This window comes from Rhinopithecus roxellana, chromosome 19 (assembly GCF_007565055.1).
Source record: "Rhinopithecus roxellana isolate Shanxi Qingling chromosome 19, ASM756505v1, whole genome shotgun sequence".
In the NCBI taxonomy this organism is placed as follows: Eukaryota; Metazoa; Chordata; class Mammalia; order Primates; family Cercopithecidae; genus Rhinopithecus; species Rhinopithecus roxellana.
This window is the reverse complement of record NC_044567.1, coordinates 14,165,120-14,187,661: the sequence shown is the minus strand read 5'-3', so window position 1 is coordinate 14,187,661 and position 22,542 is coordinate 14,165,120. Positions and strand designations below refer to the sequence as shown.

At 49.9% G+C, this 22,542-nt stretch overlaps 3 protein-coding genes across 10 annotated transcripts in view; 1 reads left to right on the top strand and 2 right to left on the bottom strand.

Moving 5' to 3' along the window:
- Positions 1 to 139: 139 nt before the first annotated feature.
- MLX (MAX dimerization protein MLX) lies at positions 140 to 5,386 on the top strand. Of its 6 annotated transcripts, none has more exons than XM_010386056.2 (8): positions 140 to 263; positions 717 to 753; positions 1,231 to 1,320; positions 1,597 to 1,703; positions 1,964 to 2,063; positions 2,266 to 2,365; positions 2,748 to 2,949; positions 4,252 to 5,386. In XM_010386056.2, exons 1-8 carry the CDS (start codon positions 222 to 224, stop codon positions 4,306 to 4,308), a joined length of 735 nt encoding a protein of 244 aa, XP_010384358.1. In that variant the 5' UTR covers positions 140 to 221; the 3' UTR covers positions 4,309 to 5,386. The 6 variants fall into 6 exon arrangements, with proteins under 6 accessions (XP_010384358.1, XP_010384363.1, XP_010384345.1 ...); XM_010386043.2 differs by having other exon boundaries at positions 164 to 425; XM_030922828.1 differs by having other exon boundaries at positions 203 to 263; positions 675 to 753.
- Positions 4,978 to 11,838, bottom strand: PSMC3IP (PSMC3 interacting protein). Of its 3 annotated transcripts, none has more exons than XM_010386072.2 (8): positions 10,319 to 11,838; positions 10,131 to 10,231; positions 9,883 to 9,972; positions 6,775 to 6,886; positions 6,147 to 6,292; positions 5,981 to 6,034; positions 5,777 to 5,836; positions 4,978 to 5,695 (listed from the first exon to the last, which is right to left on the bottom strand). In XM_010386072.2, exons 1-8 carry the CDS (start codon positions 10,527 to 10,529, stop codon positions 5,639 to 5,641), a joined length of 831 nt encoding a protein of 276 aa, XP_010384374.2. In that variant the 5' UTR covers positions 10,530 to 11,838; the 3' UTR covers positions 4,978 to 5,638. The 3 variants fall into 3 exon arrangements, with proteins under 3 accessions (XP_010384374.2, XP_010384381.2, XP_010384388.2); XM_010386079.2 differs by having other exon boundaries at positions 10,373 to 11,838; XM_010386086.2 differs by having other exon boundaries at positions 9,749 to 9,972; positions 10,319 to 10,499.
- Positions 11,839 to 12,179: 341 nt separating this feature from the next.
- The window catches only part of RETREG3 (reticulophagy regulator family member 3), a 31,015-nt gene continuing 20,652 nt past the window's right edge, over positions 12,180 to 22,542 (bottom strand). Inside the window, exons 3-9 of the mRNA XM_010386023.2 lie at positions 20,811 to 20,841; positions 19,742 to 19,868; positions 19,031 to 19,115; positions 17,769 to 17,906; positions 16,129 to 16,211; positions 15,358 to 15,490; positions 12,180 to 14,943 (exon numbers count right to left, since the gene is read on the bottom strand). Of these exons, the coding sequence (XP_010384325.1) occupies positions 14,486 to 14,943; positions 15,358 to 15,490; positions 16,129 to 16,211; positions 17,769 to 17,906; positions 19,031 to 19,115; positions 19,742 to 19,868; positions 20,811 to 20,841 (1,055 nt within the window). The 3' untranslated portion in view covers positions 12,180 to 14,485. The remainder of the gene's footprint in view (positions 14,944 to 15,357; positions 15,491 to 16,128; positions 16,212 to 17,768; positions 17,907 to 19,030; positions 19,116 to 19,741; positions 19,869 to 20,810; positions 20,842 to 22,542) is intronic.

Genomic DNA, 22,542 nt, shown 5'->3' with positions numbered 1-22,542 from the left:
GAGCAGTCCCGAAGGCGGCTGGCGGCTGGCGCCAGGCCGAGCGCCGGGCTTTGACGGCTGGAATCCGGGAGAAAAGTCTTTGGGCCGCGCATGCGCGATGCTCTCGCCTTGCCCCACCTCTCGGTCGCGGATTGGCGGGCGTGGGTCACGTGGGTACACCACCCGCTTCCTCGCCGCAGGGGGCCCGCCCGCCGGCTCGTTTCCGGTCCGGAGGGTCCAAGATGACAGAGCCGGGCGCCTCTCCCGAGGACCCTTGGGTCAAGGCAAGCCCCGTGGGCGCGCACGCCAGGGAGGGGAGGGCGGGTCGGGCTCGTGCACGTAGGGGGGCCGGAAGACAAGGGGCTTCCCTCCTGTCTCCAAAGTCCCCCACGCTCTCCGGGCCCCGGGGCTGCAGAGAAGACAGCTCTCTCCCCGCGTGTGCCAAGGTGGGGAGACAAACGAGGCGTGTGCGCGCGAGTCGGGGGAACGGGGTACTGGGGTGGAGTAGGGGCGGAAGAGATCATACACGGGGGAGGCGCTCGCACGGCCTAGCCCGTGCCAAGTCTCGGGGGAATCATTAAGGTGCCCGCGCACCCCGGGCTGTGTGTGCGCGAGCGCGCAAGGTGACAGAGGCGCCTTCCCGGAATGCGGGGCGCGCTGTGTGTGCCTGCAGTGAAAGTGTCGCCTCCCCCCAGGGGCGGAGGTCTGACGGGCCCCTCCCGTGCTCTGTGCCGCAGGTGGAGTATGCCTACAGCGACAACAGCCTGGACCCCGGTGAGTAGCTCCCCCATCTTAAGCTTTAGAGGTACACTCCCGCCCAGGCTCTCTAGAATTCTTGTGGTGTTGCCAACCACGCCTGAGCACAGTCCACTGTCCCTGAGCAGAGTTCCTGGCTTGAGACAGCAGGAGCTGAAGGACGAGGGCAGAAAACAACTGAGGGTGACACCTAGTTCCCTCTATTCTGGAACAGGGAAGTGGTGGAACTAGTGGCAGCTGATCACTCACACTCTGTCACGTCCAGATGCCCGTTTGTGAGCCAGGGGGTATCATGCAGGCCTATGGAGCAGTGTAGACACTAGGGAGCAGAGCGCTGCAGCCTGGTCTGGCTGGAAGTGGAGGGCCCAGTATGGTTGGCTTTGGGTTGAAGGGAAGAGGTCAGCATTTATGAAAGCCATTGTGTCCTACAGGTGTCTGAGGGTCTGGCAGTGTTCCCCACCGTGCCGCTTAGTGATTGGGGCCTCTCTTTTCCAGGGCTTTTTGTAGAAAGCACCCGCAAGGGGAATGTAGTGTCCAGAGCTAATAGCATCGGTTCCACCAGTGCCTCTTCTGTCCCCAACACAGGTAGGCAGTTACATCCCCCCCACCTCGAGGGGCTCAGATATGTCATAATTGTAGTACCTTTCCTAGACAGGGGAGCCCCAGCCATCCACACAGGGGTGCTGGAGCCCAAGTATCAGACACAGGGTCTCACCATCTTTCACCTCATCTGGAACATTAGGTTCTCTGTCCATCTGCCTTCTCTGGACACCAGGTTCTTCCCAGATGGGGAAAGGTAGGCTAGCTGGACCCCATTGGGCCCCAAGATGACCTCTCCCTGCCCCCTATCTCTGAACGTAGATGACGAGGACAGTGATTACCACCAGGAGGCCTACAAGGAGTCCTACAAAGACCGGCGGCGGCGCGCACACACTCAGGCTGAGCAGAAGAGGAGGGACGCCATCAAGGTGACCAGGGAGGCCTGCGCCTCAGCCAGTGCAGGAGGGCCCTGCATAGTTCAGCTTCCCTGTGCCCTGACCCTCTCAGACAGTCCCAGGCACCCTAGGGGGTGGGCAGATAGTCTAGTCCCAGGCACGAACACCGCCATTGCAGCCTTCCCAACCCGTTGTGTTTGTGAGCGTAGAACTTGGTATCACGAAAGAAGTTTGTGCCAGTTTGCTTTAATCTCTCAGGGTTAAAAAACCCATTTCCCCTGCTGTCTCCACAGAGAGGCTATGATGACCTTCAGACCATCGTCCCCACTTGCCAGCAGCAGGACTTCTCCATTGGCTCCCAAAAGCTCAGCAAAGCCATCGTTCTACAAAAGAGTATGGCTAGGGAAAGCACTGGAGGGGCTGGAGCCAAGAGGGGCTGTGAAGAGGCCAGTGCCTCCTACCCACCCATGGCTTGGCCTTGGTGTGGTGATTGTCATGGGATAGTTGGGGTCTAGGGGAAGGGGAACAAAGTCAGCCTTATCTTCCTGTTTGAGAATACTTCTGTACCTACCCTCTTTTCCTGCCCCTACCCTAGCCATTGACTACATTCAGTTTTTGCACAAGGAGAAGAAAAAGCAGGAGGAGGAGGTGTCCACATTACGCAAGGATGTCACGGCCCTAAAGATCATGAAAGTGTAAGAGGGGTGCTGAATGGGGGGAACCAGAGCTTCTGAGGCAACTTCATTGCACACCCTCCCTTGTTCAAAGGCTACATCAGTTACTACAGTATAGATAATACTCTCAGTTCCTGAGCTAGCCAGTAGAAGCAGGACTGTGTATCCCCAGCTGTCCTTACACATGGCAGACACTCAGGAAATGCCTGTTGGATTAATGTAAGGAAGGTTGGAGAGAGAGGGCCACCATTTCCTGGCCTGGAAGCAGTATTTCCCTGATAATGAACCCCACCCAGAAGCTCTCTGGGGATGCCATTCCTGGGAGTACACAGGGTAGTCCCATCATTTTTCTTGGGTGGGCGGAGCTGCTCCAGCACCTCAGCCCTGGCCTGCCTGCCTTTAGGAACTATGAGCAGATTGTGAAGGCACACCAGGACAACCCCCATGAAGGGGAGGACCAGGTCTCTGACCAGGTCAAGTTCAACGTGTTTCAAGGCATCATGGATTCCCTGTTCCAGTCCTTCAATGCCTCCATCTCCGTGGCCAGCTTCCAGGAGCTGTCAGCCTGTGTCTTCAGCTGGATTGAGGAGCACTGTAAGCCTCAGGTATGGGGCAACAGTGGGCACAGGGCCTGCGGTTTTCTCTACCGTCAAGCAAAGTGGCCCAAGCCATCAGCTGTTGAGAAAAGCATGGCAGCTGCTTTTAGATCTTAAGGGTATTTCTGCAGCTTTCAGGGCCCTGGTATTTTCCCGTTTCTTTGCTGTCTAACCCCCATCTTCATGGTATGGTTTCATTTGGCAAGTGTGATGTGAGCTCAATGTCAAGTCCAGCTCTTGGCTTTCGTCTAGCCTATGTTATCGCTGCACCTGTATGGAAGCCCCAAGCATCTGCAGCAGAATTGGAAACATGGAAATTCTGGGACCCTACCTCCAGGCCCACTAAAGTAGTTGCCCCAAGAGCTTTTTAAAAATGTATTTATAATGGAGATGTGCTAATGGTATTGCACTAAGTCTTCTAATTGAAGTCTGGTTGCTTTTTCTGAGGCTTTAAACTTGTGTCTGAGATTTCTGATTTGTGGCACAATCTCGGCTCACTGCAGCCTCCGTCTTCTGGGTTCACGCCATTCTCCTGCCTCAGCCTCCGGAGTAGCTGGGACTACAGGTGTGCGCCACCACACCCAGCTAATTTTTAGTAGAGACAGGGTTTCACTATGTTAGCCAGGATGGTCTCGATCTCCTGACCTTGTGATCCACCCGCCTTGGCCTCCCACAAGTGCTGGGATTATAGGCGTGAGCCACTGCGCCCGGCCTCGTTTCCCAGCATTTTTATTGTGAAACACATTAAACATATTGCGATGCTGAGAGGACTTCACAGTGAACACCCGTATACCCACTACCTAAATTTTACCAAACATTTGACTGTATTTCCATCTCTCCATCCTGCTTCAGGAGCACCTCAAGTAAACTACTGCAGACAGACATCAGTACTTCTTGGGGGCTTTTTTTTTTTTTTTTTGGAGACAGAGTCTCACTCTGTCACCGAGGCTGGCGTGCAGTGGTATGATCTCAGATCACTGCAACCTCCACCTCCTGGGTTCAGGCAATTCTCGTACCTCAGCCTCTTGAGTAGCTGGAATTACAGGCATGTGCCACCATACCTAATTTTTGTATTTTTAGTAGACACTGGGGTTTCACTATGTTGGCCAGGCTGGTCTTGAACCTCAGGTGATCCACCCGCCTTGGCCTCCCAAAGTGCTGGGATTATAGGCATTAGCCAGGACACCTGGCCCCTGGGGGCTATTTTTAATGCACTTTTCTGAAGTATGTGGCTGATATAGGCAGGCATCTTTGAAATTACGCTGCACTGACCTGGGCATTGTCTATTTCTTCCTCTGCTGCCCTCGCCAGACCCTGCGGGAGATTGTGATTGGCGTCCTGCACCAATTGAAAAACCAGCTTTACTGACCAGTTCTTGGAAACCTGCAGAACAGCCAAGAGGCCCTTGAATCTCTACTTGGCCACTGAACTGCTGGGCCCGTGCGATTGGACTACAACACCTCACACTGCTCAGCTGGTTTCTACTTGGCGCTGGGCTTTCCCAGCCCCATTTCTCTTCAGTGGAGCTGCGGTGTTTTGTGAAAGCTTCTGATTAATTTATTATATTGACGATAAAACGCAGACCTAACCGGCCTATCCCCCACTCCATGGAAGTCCTTGGGATGGGTGTCTGCTCTGGACACCCCAAAGAGCTCCTGCCCTCTCAGCCCTTTCTTCAAGCCTCAGAGTTCTACTCATGATCTACACAGATTTGGAAACTGTTTTGTCTCTGTTTTGGTCTCTTGGGCAACATTTGGCCCACGTTTGGGCATTTTGGCAGTAGCTGTATGGGCGAAAAAGAGTAAGAGGAAATATTCCCACCGCCACGAAGGGTGAAAGGGCACCTTGTGCCTAGACTAGGGCTGCCTGGTCAGTCCCAGGTGAGGCCAAGGGCTTTCTGGCCATCTGAGGGAGAGGCCACCAGGCTCCTCCCCTCGCTTCATAATCCATCACCTTCCTCCTCTGCTCTGGGTGGTAAGGGAAGCCCTCCTGGTTCCCACAGGCTGTGATGCTGCAGAGGCAGGTGTAATACAGCAGTACATACTGGAAATTTTTTATTTTTCTAAATACCAATGCAGTTTTGCTACGGTTACAATTTTGAAATATTAACTGGGCCTCAAAATCACCCCCAGCTTTTCTGTCAAGCATATCTTGGCCTCTCCCATGTCTCAGTGTTGCCTGCGTTTCTCCCAGGACTTGGGGGTGGGGTGAAAGAGTACAAAAGATACTCGAAAGGTCTCCTGGGGTACACAAGCCCAGTAGGTCCTGAGTGAAGCCGTGGGCCCTCCAAATGCTCGTTTTATAGCAACCTCTCTCTACCTTAGTTCTCCAGGTTCACTTCTGCCTTCCTCAGGTTTGGTATCTGGCAGGTTTGACTATCCAGAGAAAATTAAATATTTTTATATCAAATTAAATTACAATAAATGTTGCCAAATGCTTTCCTTTAGCATTGTTCCAAGTCTAAATGTTAACCTCAAGCTACTGCAATTTAGACAATGAAATGGGCTGGGTCTACCCCAGCCACCAGCCCTCATCTTCCACCCAGTGCTCTGGTTTATGCCTGTCTCCTGACTGCTTTGCTTAAAGGTGAAAAGCAGCAGGAAAGACAACAAAAGCCAACCAAAAACAAGGTAGCCAGTCTAGGACATCTCACTCTTCTGACATCCTGCAGTCCCCACCACTCCGGACCGTGGGCCCCTCAGGGGTCTGGGAGTGTGACATTGTAATCTTCATCCGTCTCTATCCCAACTTCCTCCTGTGGGCAGGGAGAGAAGTGAATGAGATGTCACCAGGATAAGACCACAGGGAAGCAAAGAAGGAAGAGAGTACCACTTACAAAGAACTGCTTCTTGCTCTTGGGGTATCCTTCAAGTATTGCATCAGACAGCTCTGTAGCCTGACAAGAAATAAAACCACCCGTTTTCAGATGGGCAGCACTGGGCACTACCTGTCAGTTTATGATATTGGGTGGTTGTTGATCCGGTGCCTGCCATTTTCAAAAGCACTTCTAGGGCCTGTCTCAGAGCTCCCACACACTTACCATCCTCTTCCTCTTCCTCCACTCCTTACAGTACTTCTGCCTCTCTCTGTATACCTAGAAGGAAAAAGCAAGTTCCTTTAACTCCTCAGAACCGTAGCAGCCCTCTGGGGCTCAGCCCTCATATTCACTCTGGACCTGCAGAGTGATCCTCCAGCCTCCAGCTCACCTGCTCTTTCTCTTCTGGAGTCACATGATTGGTAGCTGCTTTAATGTTCTTCAATCTCTCTCTGTAGCCAGCACATTCCTTCTTTAACTCCTGGATTTCTTTCTGCATCTCTGGTGTGGTCAGGGCACTAGATAATTCCTTGAGCTCTGAAACCACACCCCCTGGGGTCACTTGCTACCCCTGAGGAAGGAGTTCTGTCTTTCCCAGTGGGTGCTCCCTGAGGTGTTCAACCTTGCTCTGGATCTGTCATCTCACATGGAAAAGCTCAGGAAACTAAGCCTTACAGGATTATTAGCTTATTCTAATTTTCTTTCCTCCTCCATCTACAAGTAGCATGGGTGTGAGGTTGAACACTTAGGCGTAGCCAGTTAAAGAAGCAAGAATAAAGGGAAACGTGAGGACAGTGTACTGATAATTGTGGCAGGGGGAGCAAATGCGTATCTTGTCCATTTGTTGGTACACAAAAGCCATTAGTTATCCTACATTTCGTTTTATGCCTAAGGGAGCCCAGCAAAGGGGTCTTAGCTGCAATAAGATGCTGCAGTCACTGAACCATTCATTTAGTAATTCCCGACCTCTAGAATGAACCTAAGCCTATGGGCACTTTTGAGGGGCTACCCGGTCCTACCAGCCTCCATGTAGCGGCAGCTCTGCTGCAAGCTCTGCACCTTAGCAGTGAGGGCCACGATTTTGCCATCTAGGCCTTGAAGGTCAGCATCACTCACCATGTCAAACGGGTCCTACCAGACAAAGAGGGAAAATACAAGCGAACTGTTGTGAGGCACAAAGATGGGAACACACACCTGGGAAGGCACCATTTAGATACGCTCAGGAACCAGCCACACCCCAAACTCTCCAGAGGGTCTGCAGAAATAGTGGGAGAGTACTTTTGAGAAATCGTTTTCAGTTAAGGAGCGACCCCACTAAAAAGGTAGGAAAGAAAACCTGAAATCTAATGCCTGTCCTTAAGCAGCTACCAGGTTGAGAGGATACTGATTAGGACAGAAATCTTCCCATTCGGTGATAAAACCACTACCTGGGCTGAAGCAGCTAAGTAACATTGTTCCCAAGGTGGGGAAACCTAGGTCATGGGTTTCCATAATAGATAGAAACTGGACAGGTGAAGAAGCATGATGGATGGGATGGATGGACTTCTTTTCTCCTTCTTTCCTGTCCTGCCTTCCCATTCTTCTTTCCATCTTCCTTTCTTTCTCCCTCCTTTTCTCCTCCCTCCCTTCCTTCTTCCTTCCTTTCCCCTCTCTCTGTCTCTCCCTCTCTCTCTCTTCCTCCTTCCCTCTTTTCCTTTCTTTCTCTCACTGTCGCCCAGGTCAGAGTGCAGCGGTGCAATCTTGGCTGACAGCAACCTCCGCATCCCGGCTTCAAGCGATTCTCATGCCTCAGCCTCCTGAGTAGCTGGGATTATAGGTGTGTACTACCAAGCGCAGCTAAGTTTTGTATTTTTAGTAGAGAAGGGGTTTCACCATGTTGCCCAGGCTGGTCTCAAACTCCTGGGCTCAAGCGATCCATCCTGCCTCGGCCTCCCAAAGTGCTGGGATTACATGCATGAGCCACTGTGCCAGGCCTTGGGATCCATGTAGATAATGGATTCCAGCAAGTCTGAGGAGCTCCTCTCATGAGGGGCCACTGCTAGAAAATAACTGCATTGGGGATCAGTGTGGGGGTGGGGGAGGTCACATCAGTTGGTGATGGGGAGCAGGTTGAAAAAGTATGCCAACCAGTGCAGTCTGGACTCTACACTTGGGCAAGGTGAACGTATAGGGCAGAGGCCAGCAAACCAAATCCTGCCAGATGCATGTTTTTGAAAACAAAGTTTTATTGAAACAGCCCTACCCTTCATTTACATAGTCTACAGCCGCTTCTGCTCTACAGTGGCAGAGGTGAATAGTTGTGGCAGTTGTACAGCCAGCCATGACACGAGATACATATGGCCCACAAATCCTAAAAATACTGTCTGGCCATTTACAGAAAACCTTTGCCAAACCCTCCTTTAGAGGATTTTCTTTAGATGAGTAACACAACACAGCCTGTTTTAGGAAAGTTGGCCTTGAAAGTGGTTTGGTTCAGTTTAACGAGTAATATCTGCTGGATGTTAGATACTGCGGAGGTGCTGATCAGATAAAAATGAATTGAGAAATGAGGTCTGCCCTAGAGGAACTTCAGTTGAATAAAGGAGACAAGTAAAAATAATTGTAATACAACAGGCCTTAAAAGAGATAAGGGCCAGGGCCGGGTGCGGTGGCTCACGCCTGTAATCCCAGCACTTTGGGAGGCTGAGGCAGGTGGATCACAAGGTCAAGAGATGGAGACCATCCTGGCTAACACGGTGAAACCCCATCTCTACTAAAAATACAAAAACAAAAAACGAAAAAAAAATTACGCGTGGTGGCAGGCGCCTGTAGTCCCAACTACTCAGGAGGCTGAGGCAGGAGAATGGCGTGAACCCGGAGGTGGAGCTTGCAGTGAGCCGAGATCGCGCCACTGTACTCCAGCCTGGGCGACAGAGCGAGACTCTGTCTCAACAATGACAACAACAAAAAACAACAACAAAAAGAGGTAAGGGCCTGAAAAAGAAAACAGTGAGCTCAGGGCATTCAAGGAAGATTTCTGGAGAAGGTGATGTCTAAGTGAAATCCTAAAGGAAAGTAAGAGTTGGCCAGGAAGAGAAGCAGGTACAGGGAAGACAACATGCGAAGGACAGAGCAGTAAAACACATCAGAATTATCTAGTGTTCGTGGATAGAAAAAGGATGAGGATTGGTGAGGCCAGAGGCTGGCTGGGGTGTCTTCTGGTGCCTTTTACATGTTTTTTGCAGCACTAGAGAGCCATTGAAGAGTTTCAAATAGGGAAGGTGCATGACCAGATCTATTTAGACAGATCATTCTGACTGCAATGTTTAAGATATGTTTGAAAAGCCAAGATCTGTTAGGAGGATGTTGCAACAGATGAAGAGGGCGTGAACTAGAGCAGCCATGGCAGATGGAAAGGAGAGTGGATTCAAGAATGGAAAAATCAGCCAGGCTCTGTGGCTCATGCCTGTCATCCCAGCACTTTGGGAGGCCAAGACAGGAGGATCACGTGAGCCCAGGAGTTCAAATCAACCTGGGCAGCATAGCAAGACCCATCTCTATAAAAATAAAAAATAAAATAAAAAAACAGACAACGGAAAAATCAGCCGGACTTGACGGTTGACTAGTAAAGGAAGTCAAGAATTGCTCCCAAGTTTCTGGTTTGCGTGAAGAGTAATTCCATTAGGGAGAAGAATGTTAGAAAGAAACCAGTGCAGGGTAGGGGGAAGATGAGGCATTCTACTGTGGCAATTTTGACTCTGATATTAATGCCTGACAGATTCCAGCTGGAGGTCTGGGCTGGAGAATATAAATTTGATATGTGTGTTTAGAGAAGCGGATGGAGGCAGGACGAACATAATTTGTCAGAGGGTGTTGCCAATCTAGATGATAAAAAATAAGAGCTTTGAAGCGGATATGGATCTTAGTAGCAACAATACAGGATCTTCTGTCATCCATCATATTGTAAATCTGGAAACCTCGTGAAGTTGGGATCCTAACAAGAGGAGTACACACCTTGATTTAAGGATGGTGGCCTAAGACAGGCGAGTTTTCCATGGGGGGGCCTCTCCCCAAAAGAGTTCACACTAGGAGTAGATTCACCCGTTGTCGGGCTCTCATGGGTGACAATTGGCGCAGGTTCTCCTCACCTGATCCGCAAAATAGATTTTCTGCTTGCCGTACATCTTCTCTTTGATCTTGCCTTGTTGTGCCAGCTGCTCCAGAGTCTTCACCACCACCTGGCAGAGGAGAGAAGAGGGGCAATCAGAGGAGTCTGGGCCTGGGTCTGGGGAAATTCTGCCAGTGATGTGGAAAACGCCCAAGGCTCCAAAGGGCACGACCCCAGTCTGATTCCAGGGAGTCCGACGGAGAGGGAATCCCGGGAGAGGGTCCTCACCGCCTTGCCCAGTCCGTGTTCCCGCTGCAGGTTCCCGAACACATCCTGGGCGCTGTAGGGCCGGTTCTGCTCCTGCAGGTACCTCAGGAGGATCCCAGCGGCTACGGAGAAAAAGGGGAGGGGGCCACTCAACCGACCTCCTCACCCACTGCCCTCCCGAGTCTTCCCCGCGCCCAAGCCGCCGTTACCTCCCGCTGCAGCTTCTCCCCGGCATTTACTCATCGCATTTCCCGCCACCCAACTCAGAAAGCCGAACGTTGCAGTTGCTCGGGGCGATGGTTCCTTCCGGGGGCGGGGGGGCGGACCTCGAACGGTGATTGGCTGAAGGGGAAGCCTTCCGGAGCAACAAGGCGACCCCTCCCGGACCCCATAGTTCATTTCAGGCCGGAACTTGAGCATCCGGGCCGGACCTCGAACCTCTGCGAAGGCGCCGGTGTGCCCACAGCTGAGAAGTTTCCTCTTTCTGCCCCCGGGAACGAAGGCTGTGGCAGAGAAGGCCTTCAATTTTCGAGACGCAGTTCCAGCCGCAGCTGAGCACTGCTGACCTTGAGTTAGGTCGAGTGTTGGGACTGGAAGACACTTCAGACATCAGCTGCCGCGCTGGGCAAGCGACCAGCTCAAAGTTACCCCACAGGGACGTGCCCTGATCCCACGGTCCAATGCTCTTTTGTCGGTTAGTTTGGTAATTTTTAAAATAGGAACAGTAGATAGTGATAGGAAAGTGGTTGTGAAAACAACACAAGTGGTTGTGAAAGCTAAGCGTCTTGGTCGGGCACTGTGGCATGTCACGCCTGTAATCCTCTCACTTTGGGAGACTGAGGCGGGCGGATCGTTTGAGCACACGAATTCGAGACCAGCCTAGGCAACGTGAAACCCCATCTCTGCAAATAAAGTACAGAAAGTTACACGTGGTGGCGCGCTCCTATGGTCCCTGCTACTCTGGAGGCTGAGGTGGGACGGTCACCAGAGCCCCGGAAATCGAGACTGCAGTGAGCCACCATGAGCGCGCCACTGCAGCCTGGCGACAGAGCGAGACGCAGTCTCGAACAAAAAAGTAGGAAGGGGACAGCTAAGCGCCTTGGAGAGCAACCACCCTTATTTGCCTAATACCGAGCTTCGCACCCAGGGGGCACTCGACACCTGCTGTAGTTTGGACGTCAAGGAAAGATAGGGTTCGGAGGGGGCTACTGTTCAACCACAAAGCTTGTGGAAAAGTTTGTTAGCCCAGTCAATCTCAGGGCAACACCTGGCAGGTGCTTTCCACCCCTGACCACAGTGGCCAATGGGACAGAGCCTGAAATAAGTATTTCTAGTTTCTGAGGTCAGCTGAAGGCCAAAGAGCAGCTGTCCCTTGAGCTCAAACCATCCAGTGGAGGAGCAAGGTGCTACTTCTTAAAGCCTTCTGCTACCTACAACCTCCTTAGCCTTTAAAACGTGTGCTTGTCTCTGCACGTTTAGGAGGCAATATTAAGAATTAGAAATGAAGGCGCGGAGCGCGGTGGCTCACGCGTGTAATCCCATCACTTTGGGAGGCCAAGTTGGGCCCATCACAAGGTCAGGAGATCGAGACCATCCTGGCTAACATGGTGAAACCCCGTCTCTACTAAAAATACAAAAAATTAGCCGGGTGTGGTGGCGGGCGTCTGTAGTCTCAGCTACTTGGGAGGCTGAGGCAGGAGAATGGCGTGAACTCGGGAGGTGGAGCTTGCAGTGAGAGGAGATCGCCACTGCACTCCAGCCTGGGCAACAGACCGAGACAACGTCTCAAAAAAAAAAAAAAAAAAAAAAAAAATTAGAAATGAAGGAAATACAGGCTAAATACTAGCCAAGAGTGCCAGTTATGCTGATGGTGGGGCTCTCACAGGAAGGAAAGTAGCTTCATACAATGGTGATGTTCTGGCCATGACAAAGGAAAAATAGGGGTGGGCTGGTGGGTCCCTCATACCTGGGCTTCCTCTTTTAAGGCTATCACTTCAAATTAATCAGAACTCAGATTTACAAAAGAAGACCTATCAAGGGTAGGACACCACTCAGCATCAGTCTCTTAAAGATTGTTCTCATACAAGATTTATTCCCCAGCACACCCCTCCCCTCCTCAGTTCACAGTGGAGACTATGGAGATTCAGAGTAGGATTCCCCCAGATACAAGAAACACCTTCCGAAGATTTTGCTCTCCTTCCTTCCCTCCCTCTTGCCAACTCCCAAGGCCTGAAGCACACACTCATGCAAACACACGAAATCCCCCTCCTTCCCCACACCTCCTGTCTTTCCACATCAGAGCTCACCTGTAAGACATCTGAACTTGAGAAGAGAAGTGTCCAAAGTCTGTTTGAGAACCCTAAAGTGGGGAGATGCCATTACCCCTGACCACCCCACTGTGAGTGACTATGAGACACCTAACTCTTCCCCCTTTTTACTGTCAATCATTTTTACTCCCTGGCCTCTGTACCTTCTCCATCAACCAAGAGCAAACATGTCAGCACACCCCCACCTGCAGTACATGAAAACAGGCTCTGTCCAACATCCCTCACCCAAGTACAGGGGTGTTGGGGGAGTGGCCCCTGAGGATCAGCAAAGGGTTAATGCAGAAGGAAAGAGGACAGGAGAGTTTGGCTTGAGCTCTGATTGGGGAGGCAGAGGCTATAGACTGGCACAGGTTTAGAATCAATTACCATGTTTAGGTTTCTGTCTCACATGATTTCACTAGGGGCTGCAGAACAGATACCCCTCAGAGGGGTCTCTGCTGACTACAGCCACATTCTTACCACTGGCTCATCCTTAAAAGAGGCCCCACCAAGTTAGGAATAAAAGCTGTAAAGGAGCTGAACAGGAAGTAAGAACTAGGTGGTGCAAGAGATTATGTATGGCCCCTGGGATGAATGACATGGAGCCATTTGTAAAGTGCTACTGTATCATCCCCCCATGGAATTACTGCTTCTCCAAAGCAGGAGCAGAGGAAGGAACAGGAACATAGAAATGAGTATGGTATTGCTTTGCTCACTGCTGAGGCTGATGGCCAAATGGACCCAGGGGTTATCAGAAACCAAAGATTAACCACACAGCTCCAGAAGACTCAGTGAGACCTCAAAATACAGAGGTGCTCACTAATCCTCCCAGCCAGCTGATCCCCCTGAGCCAAGGTAATGTAGAAGAGGCCCATCCCCACATCATATTACATTTCTTAAATTTCACAAGCAATGCTTTGGAGCATGGGGGTTCAGGCCCCAAGAAATGAGGATGGGCTAGAGGAGAGGAAGCAGGCCTGTTCTGCAAAATCAAAGGACAAGTTTACTTTAAAAAAAAAAAAAAAAAATTACGCTGGACACAGTGGCTCACACCTATAATCCCAACACTTTGGGTGGCTAAGGTGGGCTGCTCATTTGCGGTCAGGAGTTCTAGACCAGCCTGGCCAACATGGTGAAACCCCATCTCTACTAAAAACAAAAAAAAATTAGCTGGGTTTGGTGGTGCATGCCTGTAATCTCAGCTACTGAGGAGGCTGAGGCAGGAGAATTGCTTCACCCGGGAGGCGGAGGTTACAGTGAGCCGAGATCGTGCCACTGCACTCCAGCCTGGGCGACAGAGCCAGACTCTGTCTCAAAAAAGAAAAAAAAAAAGAAGAAATCAAATCCTGGTTTAACAAGAGAAGATGACTAATCCCAGCACTTTGGGAGGCCAAGGCAGGTGGATCACTTGAGGTCAGGAGTTGGAGACCAGCCTGGCCAACATGGTGAAACCCTATTTCTACTAAAAATAAAAAAAAAAATTAGCCGGGCATAGTGGTGGGCACCTGTAATCCTACTACTCAGGAGGCTGAGGCAAGAGAACCTCTTGAACCTGGGAGCCAGAGGTCGCAGTAAGCCAAGATCACACCACTGCACTGCAGCTTGGGCAACAGAGCAAAACTGTCTCCAAAAAAAGATAACAATGTAACTACTCCAGCTGCTGCCTGACTTTGGGGGCTCTAGAGAGGCAATGAAGGGAGGAAGGCAGGCATGGGCTCTTTCAATGAGGGCCCCTGAGCACTCATACCTAAAAGCAAACAGCAGCACCTCCTCAAAGGGGAACCAATATCCCTGACTACTTTGTTCCCCCAAAGTACCATCCTGATGGAGAGAAGCCTCCCTTGGGGGAGCACACTCTCACTTCAGTGGCTGAGCTCAGAAATGGGCATCCAGCTGGTGGGAGGGAAGTGAGTGTCCTCTCTAAGCAGGCCTCTGAACATCAACCAGGCCATGCAGCATACAAATATAATTCAGGGGAGGGGAGCTGAGTTCTTCCCTTGCCCCATCACCTTAAGTGGGATGGGGAGAAAAAAACCTCAACCACACTGACTCCCAAAAGGAGTCTCTGCCTCAGTGGCTCCTAGAACTGGCAGGGTCCAACTGATTCAGCTCCGACTGGTCCAGAAGTTCAAAGTCATCCCCCTCAGCATCAGTGTCCAGGTCTGAACTGGGGGACCGAAGGAAGCCTCTTGTTGCTCTCTGGGCAGGTGCACCAGAAGGGCCTGGTTGGGAGGCCCCTGAAAAGGCCAGCTGAATCATACCCTGGGAGACCAGGCTGGCAAGGTTGCTGGTGAGGTTGGATCCTACAGGCAGAGCACCAAGCAGGAGCTCCGGTAGCGCAGCCTCGTCCCGGCTGGCAGGTGGGGCCTGGGGCTCCTCAGCCCCTGGCGGGCAACGGTACATCAAGCTGGGCATGCCAATGCTAGTGTCGTCCTCATCATCCAGGCCAGCAGGATCCACGTTAATGGAAGGGAAGTCTGGAAGGTCTCTGGCAAAGGATTCCTCTGGATCACTGTGACCATCTAGGTCTGGTAGAATACAGAAGTGTCTTGAGTCATGGCACCTACCTGGCCCTCCTGTGCCGCAGCCCCACATGACCAGATTTTTCCCACCCTGGCTTTCTCAGGGTGAAATAAACCCATGGGACTGGTGTAACTTTCCCCTCCACTTGTAGATGGCTGTGATTTCTACTGGCCACACAATTCCCCCTCTCTTCTTCTACGCCCCCTGTGAGGCTAGTGCCTGAGGCTACTAAGGGACTAAAGGCTTTGAGAAGGGCAGCAGTGCCATCCTGGCTGTAGCCACAGCCCTCAGGCTGCTCTGCCACCTGATCCATAGCTCAGAAAACAGGAGAGGAGCAGGCACCAGTATCCCCTCTGTTCAGGAAAGCTAAGAGGCAACAGTCAGAGCCATTATCAACTGAGGTCAAAGGCTACCCTCACCTTCAGAACCTTCCGTTAGAGGTGTTTGGCCCCTTGAAAGATTGAATGTGCCATTGTCTGTACAGGAGACTTCAGCATCTGAGTGCTCAGAGTCTGTGATGGCCAATTCCCTGGCAACAGTAGAATCGTCCAGCTTAGGAAAAGAAAAGACCAACAAACCTGAGATAATGCCATCAGGAACCAGGTGTAGTCCCCAGGTACAGCTTTACTAATCAGCTAACATGAGTTATCTGAAGGCCATCAATGTAACCAGGGATAGATGGTAACTTCAAAATCTTGACTCCTTTTAGGCTGCTCTCCCAAAGAAAACACTCACTCATAACCTCTTAAGCACAAGAAGAAAAGCAGTCCTGGGGGAGTCAATTACCTACCTACCTAAGGCGAATAATTGATCCAGAGATAACTTTTCAAAGTGGCAGGAGGATACACATACTGCACAGACCCAAGGGTGAACTGGACTGTTTAAAAGATGATCATACTAACTCCAGAAGTTCTTCCATACTGATAGGGTAAAAAGAGATATGGAAGAGTGGTGCTGGGCATCAGGCTCTTAGGCTCTAACTGAGATCTAGGTTGATTACAGGAATGATATGATTTAAAAAAAAAATTGAGATCTAGGAACAAAGTCTCACTTCTCTCCTTGTTACTGGTCTTGGGAACAAGGGGAGTCCAAGGCCTCAAACCTGGCTATGGCCTAAATGTGAGCTGTCAGATGGTTAAAAGGGAGCTAAAGAAAACTGGACAGTGAAGCAGCTCCCACACTCAAGATACCTGAGGACAGAAGGCAGCAAGCTCCTCTTCGCTGTCACTGTGGTTGTCCATGGCTCGTTCTGGGTGGAGAGCTCTGCGGCGTACTGTGTGGGAAGAGCACAAAGCCTTGCTTGATACCTTCCCACCAGCGTAAAAACCCCTTTGGACTTTAAAGGCATAAAATCAGAACACAAAACAAAGAGCCTCTCTGAATCCGGCTCTAAGCCTACATAATAATAACAGAATGCTGAGCTGCTGAACCCAAATGGCAAGGTGAGTTGATAACACAGGAGAAAATATCTCAGCTTCCAACATCCTCTCCACCAGGCCCTACACATTTTTTTTTTTTTTTTGAGATGGAGTTTTGCTCTTGTTGCCCAGGCTAGAGTGCAATGGCGTGATCTTGGCTCATTGCAACCTCTGCCTCTTGGGTTCAAGCGATTCTCCTGTCTCAGCTTCCTGGGTAGCTGAGATTACAGGTGCTCACCACCACACCCAACTAATATTTACATTTTTAGTAGAGACGGTGTTTCATCATATTGGTCAAGCTGGTCTTGAACTCCTGACCTCAGGTGATCCGCCTACCTCAGCCTCCCAAAGTGCTGGGATTACAAGCGTGAACCACTGCGCCTGGCCTGGCACACATTTCTATTCTGGTCAGAGGATCAAATACCAGGCTTTGTCAACAACTCTCTGGATGGCTAAACGCAGACCTAATGTCAAGGTGTTAAGTGGACACGATCAGAGAGAGGGCAAAAGGAGATGCACACCTTGTTAAATCAGACTTCTGAGGACTGGTATTATTCAACTGGCTGCCCCAAGGGGACTTGGGCCTTGGTGACCAAGTGCAGGGCTCTTTGAAGGCCAGGACTCCATAAAACATAAAACCTGACAAGACCACACAAGGGAGGGAAAAGTCTGTACTACCATCATTAATGTGCTGCATGGATCTCAGGCTGGTACACTTACAACCTCTGAGGTAGCAGTTTTTAATCACCTTTGGGAGGCAGCTTTCAGTAGTGAAAAGAGACCAGGCTTAGGAGTTGAAAGGGTCTGCTCTGGGCTGAGCGTGGTGGCTCACATGTGTAATCCCAACACTTTGGAACGCCCAGGCAGGAGGATCACTTGAGCCCAGGAGTTCAGGATCAGCCTGGGCAACATAACGAGACCCCATCTCTACAAAAAAATATAAAATTCAGCCAGATGTGGTGATACATGCCTGGAGTCCCAGCTATTGAAGGGTTTGGCGGGGCTGAGGTAGAAGGATCACTTGAGCCTGGGAGGTCAAGGCTGCAGTGAGCCATGATCATGCCACTGCACTCCACCCTGGACAACAGAGTGAGACCCTGTCTCAAAAAAAAAAAAAAAAAAAAAAAAAGCACAAATACTAGGAATTTATCTTTACTGTCTAGCTTTTATTCAACTTGAAAGAGCTTTTATCAGATAAGTTTAAAACAGGAGCCTAGGATTCCAAATGATAAAAACTGGCAAGCTTGCATAGGTTTCCCTAGAGCAGAATATCATTTTTACCTACCAATCCTCACCCCTACCAACTACCCCCAACTTCCACTTTTGAGGACCCACCCAGTATGTCAGACCTATGGGCTTCTCCTTCTTGCCCCAAATTGCCTAAGTGGAAAGAATGATACCATGACACTTACATTGTCTCTCTCTCTGCTTGGACATCATGTAGCCACGGACACTGAAGTCCAGCCGCTGCAGAGCTGGCTTCAGCCGCACATATGCTCGATCCCACAGTCGGTGGTACACAGCAAGGGGCCACATCATGACAGTGACAACTGTGAGGAGGCATGGGAAACAGTGACAAAATGGAGAAGGGGCTGCAAAAAACATTTCCAACTGTAGCGCTGCTATTGGTCCTTAGGGCTTGGACACAAAGTGTGGAACAGATCTGCCCAAGTCTGCCGGTCATCTTCACCAGTCTCCCCTACGCAGGAAGTTTTTGAGGGCAGGGACTTCTATAGCTACCCACAGAGCCTAGTGCGGGGCTATGCACAGCACAGTATGCTGCTGACAGGCCAAGGGCAGAACCTGGCAATGGGTGTCACTGAGCCATAAATGGTAACAATGCCTAAAAATTACACAACAAATCATGGGAGGTTTTGATATACAAAAGCCACAGGCGTAAGTACTTAGTTCTTCCAGCCCCAAGCAAGCTGAGTACATGCCAACAGGAAGTAACTAAATTTACAAAACTATGCTCCAAGTGGGAAAAAAGTACTCTGGCATAAATAGAACCTAGTAGAGAAATCCCTAAGAGTTATGTTCTGCTGACAATACCCTGGTTCTAAAAATTCTCTCCTAAAATAGGGACAGGCAGTCCTTTATAATTGGTAATACAATACATGTTAGTGAACCCTCATCAATTTCTTTTTTTTTTTTTGAGACGGAGTCTCACTCTTGTCGCCCAGGCCGGAGTGCAGTGGCACGATCTCGGCTCACTGCAAGCTCTGCCTCCCGGGTTCATGCCATTCTCCTGCCTCAGCCTCCTGAGTAGCTGGGACTACAGGTGCCCACCACCACACCCAGCTAATTTTTTTTTTTTTTTTTTTTTTTTTTTAGTAGACACAGGGTTTCACCGTGTTAGCCAGGATGGTCTCGATCTCCTGACATCGTGATCTGCCACCTCGGTCTCCCAAAGTGCTGGGATTACAGGTGCGAGCCACCGCACCCAGCCTACCTTCAATTTCTGACTTGGTAAGAAATGAACTTTGTATGTGGAGAGCCTGCTAAAGGTAAGAAAGATATTTTCATGACGACACTAAACAGGTCATGAAAATATGCAAAGGTCATATCCTAGAGAACTGAAATATAAATGTCCTCTCCTCAGACCTAGAGTTAGCCATAGTTGGAAAGCTATGAGCAGGGTACAGTTCGTAGGGGAGGTATACTCCATACTTACGCATCAAGTAGGAGAGCAGAAGCCCAGGGACATAGCGGCCCAAGACAGCCAAAAAGGTCAGTATCCCACAGCTCAGCAAGCAGAACTGGGGAATCAAGAAAGAGTATTAAGTTTCTGCCACACTGCAGGGGACTGGGGTGGGTGTGGAGGGTTAGGGTAGAGATATAATTGAAAGACTCTGTAAGTCAAGCTTGGATGTGTAGCCACTGTTGCATCCAATGGTGATTCTGTTTGGGAAGAAAAGGAGCATGTCCCCTTCTATTCAAACTCTTTTTATATGGCTAACCCCATAGGGCTGCACCTTTCATGCCAAGAAATTGGTTTGAATAGGACTTAGCCAAAAATTCTCTCTGAAAGCAACGTTGGTGGTGGTTTTTTAAGTCAACAAACACACACACAAAACCCAAAAAAACACAACAACGTATCACATACTTATACGACACAGAATGCACACAAGAAAGCTTTCTTTCCCATCCTGAAGCAAGAAAATGGCCTCATCTAAGTGGCAACCACACCAAATGAGCAGTCACCAAGCTCCTGTCTTAGTCCTAATGGCTGGTCAGAAGGTCCTTCCTATAGCTTCCTTTTGTCTCTATAAACATCATAGTCTTTACTTTCTTGAATGAAGACATGTAGTAAAGGAGCTGTTTCAGTTTAGCATGAACTGAACTGAGAGGCCAGAGATGAAAGTGAGAAAGGGAAGAGTCTTACCTTGCCTGGGTTTTGCTTTTTGAAAAGCAAAACATTCCTTATGAAAATGGTCCCACTAACCCAGACTTCAGCTACATGGTGGCAGAGCTCGGGCACGCTGAGCAACCGAGGGTGCACAAAGCCCCAGCTATGGGAGAGAGAAGGGGGAGCTGTGAAAGGAGGGTGTTGAGGGTCCCCCCATCTTGCTGTGCAGGCAGCCAGTGCTTCCAGGTTTAAATGGGGTTTGGGGAGTGACTAGGCCCAGGTGCTTTGGAGGTGAAGCATGGCTTTCTTCTTGGCTCACCAGGTTGAAACCTGAATTTAGGTACAAGGAGGACAGACTTGTTCTGACAACTCCACCCTATGAGCAAGCAGCCCAATCCACGTGTGTAAACCTGCCCCCAGCTCCAAGGCCCTTTGTGCTTAGAAACATCTTCTTCCTTGCACTCAGACCATTCCAATTCCCTGTGATTGCAATCCAGGGATAAAAGTGAGCACAGTCTGACTGATACCACTGCTGCTAAGGGGGAGGAAATGGTGGATGTGCCCTTCAGAGAGAAAATAAATAAAGCAAAACCAAAATAAACCATAGCAGAGAAAATTCCTTGGATTAAACAAATGGAGTGGATGAACTGAGAAATGAAAGCAGGAGCTGTAAGACACAAGAGGAATCTTTGGCTTTGACTTGCTGATGCCAGGAACCAATGTGTTTTCTGACCGGGAACTTTAAATAGCCAGAGGTCACAGAAAACACTAAATGACCTGGTATAAAAGCCAGGAGACAAATGAAGTTAGCTGCCTTTAAGTTTTCTCACTGGGACTGAACAATGCAGCTGACTCCCTGGCATGTCACGTTATGGGGCACTGTAATGCTTCTTTTTCAGAAACTTCTCTTGTAAAGATCAGAGGACACAGGCCATCTCAACATATTGCTGCCTGAACTTTAGGATGTGTTAAAATGATCATTTGGAACAGCCTAGGTTCTCAGCTTACACTGTGTGTCCAGAACATGGGGTTAACAACATGTAACCAGAATATTACAAGAGAATGAATCAGAGCAACAAAAAGGGATTTAATTAGTGTTCCATACCTCTCATTGTCTAATGCGTCGGGTCTTGGCACTACAATATTAAAACAAACACCAGCATTAGTTGGTAGGGAAAACTAAACATGAAAATGTTAGGCTGTTGGTCTGACAGCTCAAGTTTTAATAGGTTGGGGAAAAGAAAACAGTAATAGCTGATAAAAAAGGAGACACTGCGTTATACCGCCAGAGTTAGGGAGCTACAGACAAGGGAATAATCATACACCTACTCATTTTTCAAGGGGAAGGAAGGGAGGTCCAAATGGACTATTTAAGCCCCCTTCTAATGACCTCAGCTGAAAGCCAAGGTGTACAAGAAAAATGGTCCATCTCACCCCTTAAGTGTGTCTGGGATGCCCATACACATCAATCTGTGCCAGGCTACACAAGGTACGTTGTAACAACTCCAACCCTAGAAATCTTCCTGTTCTTTTTTTATTTTTTTTATTTTTTTTATTTTTTTTGGAGACGGAGTCTGGCTCTGTCGCCAGGGCTGGAGTGCAGTGGCCGGATCTCAGCTCACTGCAAGCTCCGCCTCCCGGGTTCCCGCCATTCTCCTGCCTCAGCCTCCCGAGTAGCTGGGACTACAGGCGCCCGCCACCGCGCCCGGCTAGATTTTTGTATTTTTTTGGTAGAGACGGGGTTTCACCGTGTTAGCCAGGATGGTCTCGATCTCCTGACCTCATGATCTGCCCGTCTCGGCCTCCCAAAGTGCTGGGATTACAGGCTTGAGCCACCGCGCCCGGCCTCTTTTTTTATTTTTATCTTTTTTGAGACAGAGTCTTGGTCTGTCACCCATCCTGGAGTGCCGTGGCATGATCTCGGCTCACTGCAAGCTCTGCCTCCCGGGTTCACGCCATTCTCCTGCCTCAGCCTCCTGAGTAGCTGGGACTACAGGCGCCCGCCACAACACCCAGCTAATTTTTTGTATTTTTAGTAGAGACGGGGATTCACCGTGTTTTTTTTTTTTTTTTTTTTTTTTTTGCAGACAGGGTCTTGCTCTGTAGCCCAGGCTGGCGTGCAGTGGTGTGATCTCAGCTCACTCAGCCTCCTGAGTAACTGGGACTACAGGTGCATGCCACCACACCTGGCTAATTTTTGTATTTTCAGTAGAGATGGGGTTTCACCATGTTGGCCAGGCTGCTCTCGAACTCCTCCACCTCCCAAAGTGCTGGGATCACAGGTGTGAGCTACCGCACCCAGCTAAAAAATGCCTATTCTCTTTATTTTTTTGAGACAGAGTCTCACTCTGTCGCCCAGGCTGGAGTGCAGTGGCATGATCCTGGCTCACTGCAACCTCCGCCTCCAGAGTTCAAGCGATTCTCCTGCCTCAGCCTCCCAAGTAGCTGGGATTACAGGCGCCCACAACCACGCCCAGCTAATTTTTGTGTTTTTAGTAGAGACGGGTTTTTGCCATGTTGGCCAGGCTGGTCTTGAACCCCTGACTTCAGGTGATCCACCCACCACAGCCTCCCAAAAGTGCTGGAATTACAGGTATGAGCCACCACACCCAACCTGCCTGTTCTCTTTAAAAAGAGACCCAGAGCTGGGTATAGTGATGCTCACTTATGTTCTGCCTCCTTGGGGGGCTGAGGCAGGAGGATCACTTGAGCCCAGGAGTTCAAGTCCATCCTGGGCAACATAGTGAGAACCTATCTTTAACCAAAAAAAAAAAGGCGGGGGAGACCCATTATCTACCTGAATGATGTGTAAGTCTTTTGATATTCACCAGCCATTA

What these genes read in the sequence shown, in the direction of transcription:
- MLX (XM_010386043.2), top strand. Translation starts at nt 222, where the DNA reads ATGACAGAGCCGGGCGCCTCTCCCGAGGACCCTTGGGTCAAGGCAAGC. An exon ending in CTCTTCTGTCCCCAACACAG is followed by an intron (nt 1,321 to 1,596) that starts GTAGGCAGTTAC and finishes CTCTGAACGTAG; the next exon opens with ATGACGAGGACAGTGATTAC. An exon ending in AGAGGAGGGACGCCATCAAG is followed by an intron (nt 1,704 to 1,963) that starts GTGACCAGGGAG and finishes CTGTCTCCACAG; the next exon opens with AGAGGCTATGATGACCTTCA.
- PSMC3IP (XM_010386072.2), bottom strand. Translation starts at nt 10,529, where the DNA reads ATGCTCAAGTTCCGGCCTGAAATGAACTATGGGGTCCGGGAGGGGTCG. An exon ending in AACACGGACTGGGCAAGGCG is followed by an intron (nt 9,973 to 10,130) that starts GTGAGGACCCTC and finishes CTCCTCTGCCAG; the next exon opens with GTGGTGGTGAAGACTCTGGA. An exon ending in CTGCCGCTACATGGAGGCTG is followed by an intron (nt 6,293 to 6,774) that starts GTAGGACCGGGT and finishes GTGTGGTTTCAG; the next exon opens with AGCTCAAGGAATTATCTAGT.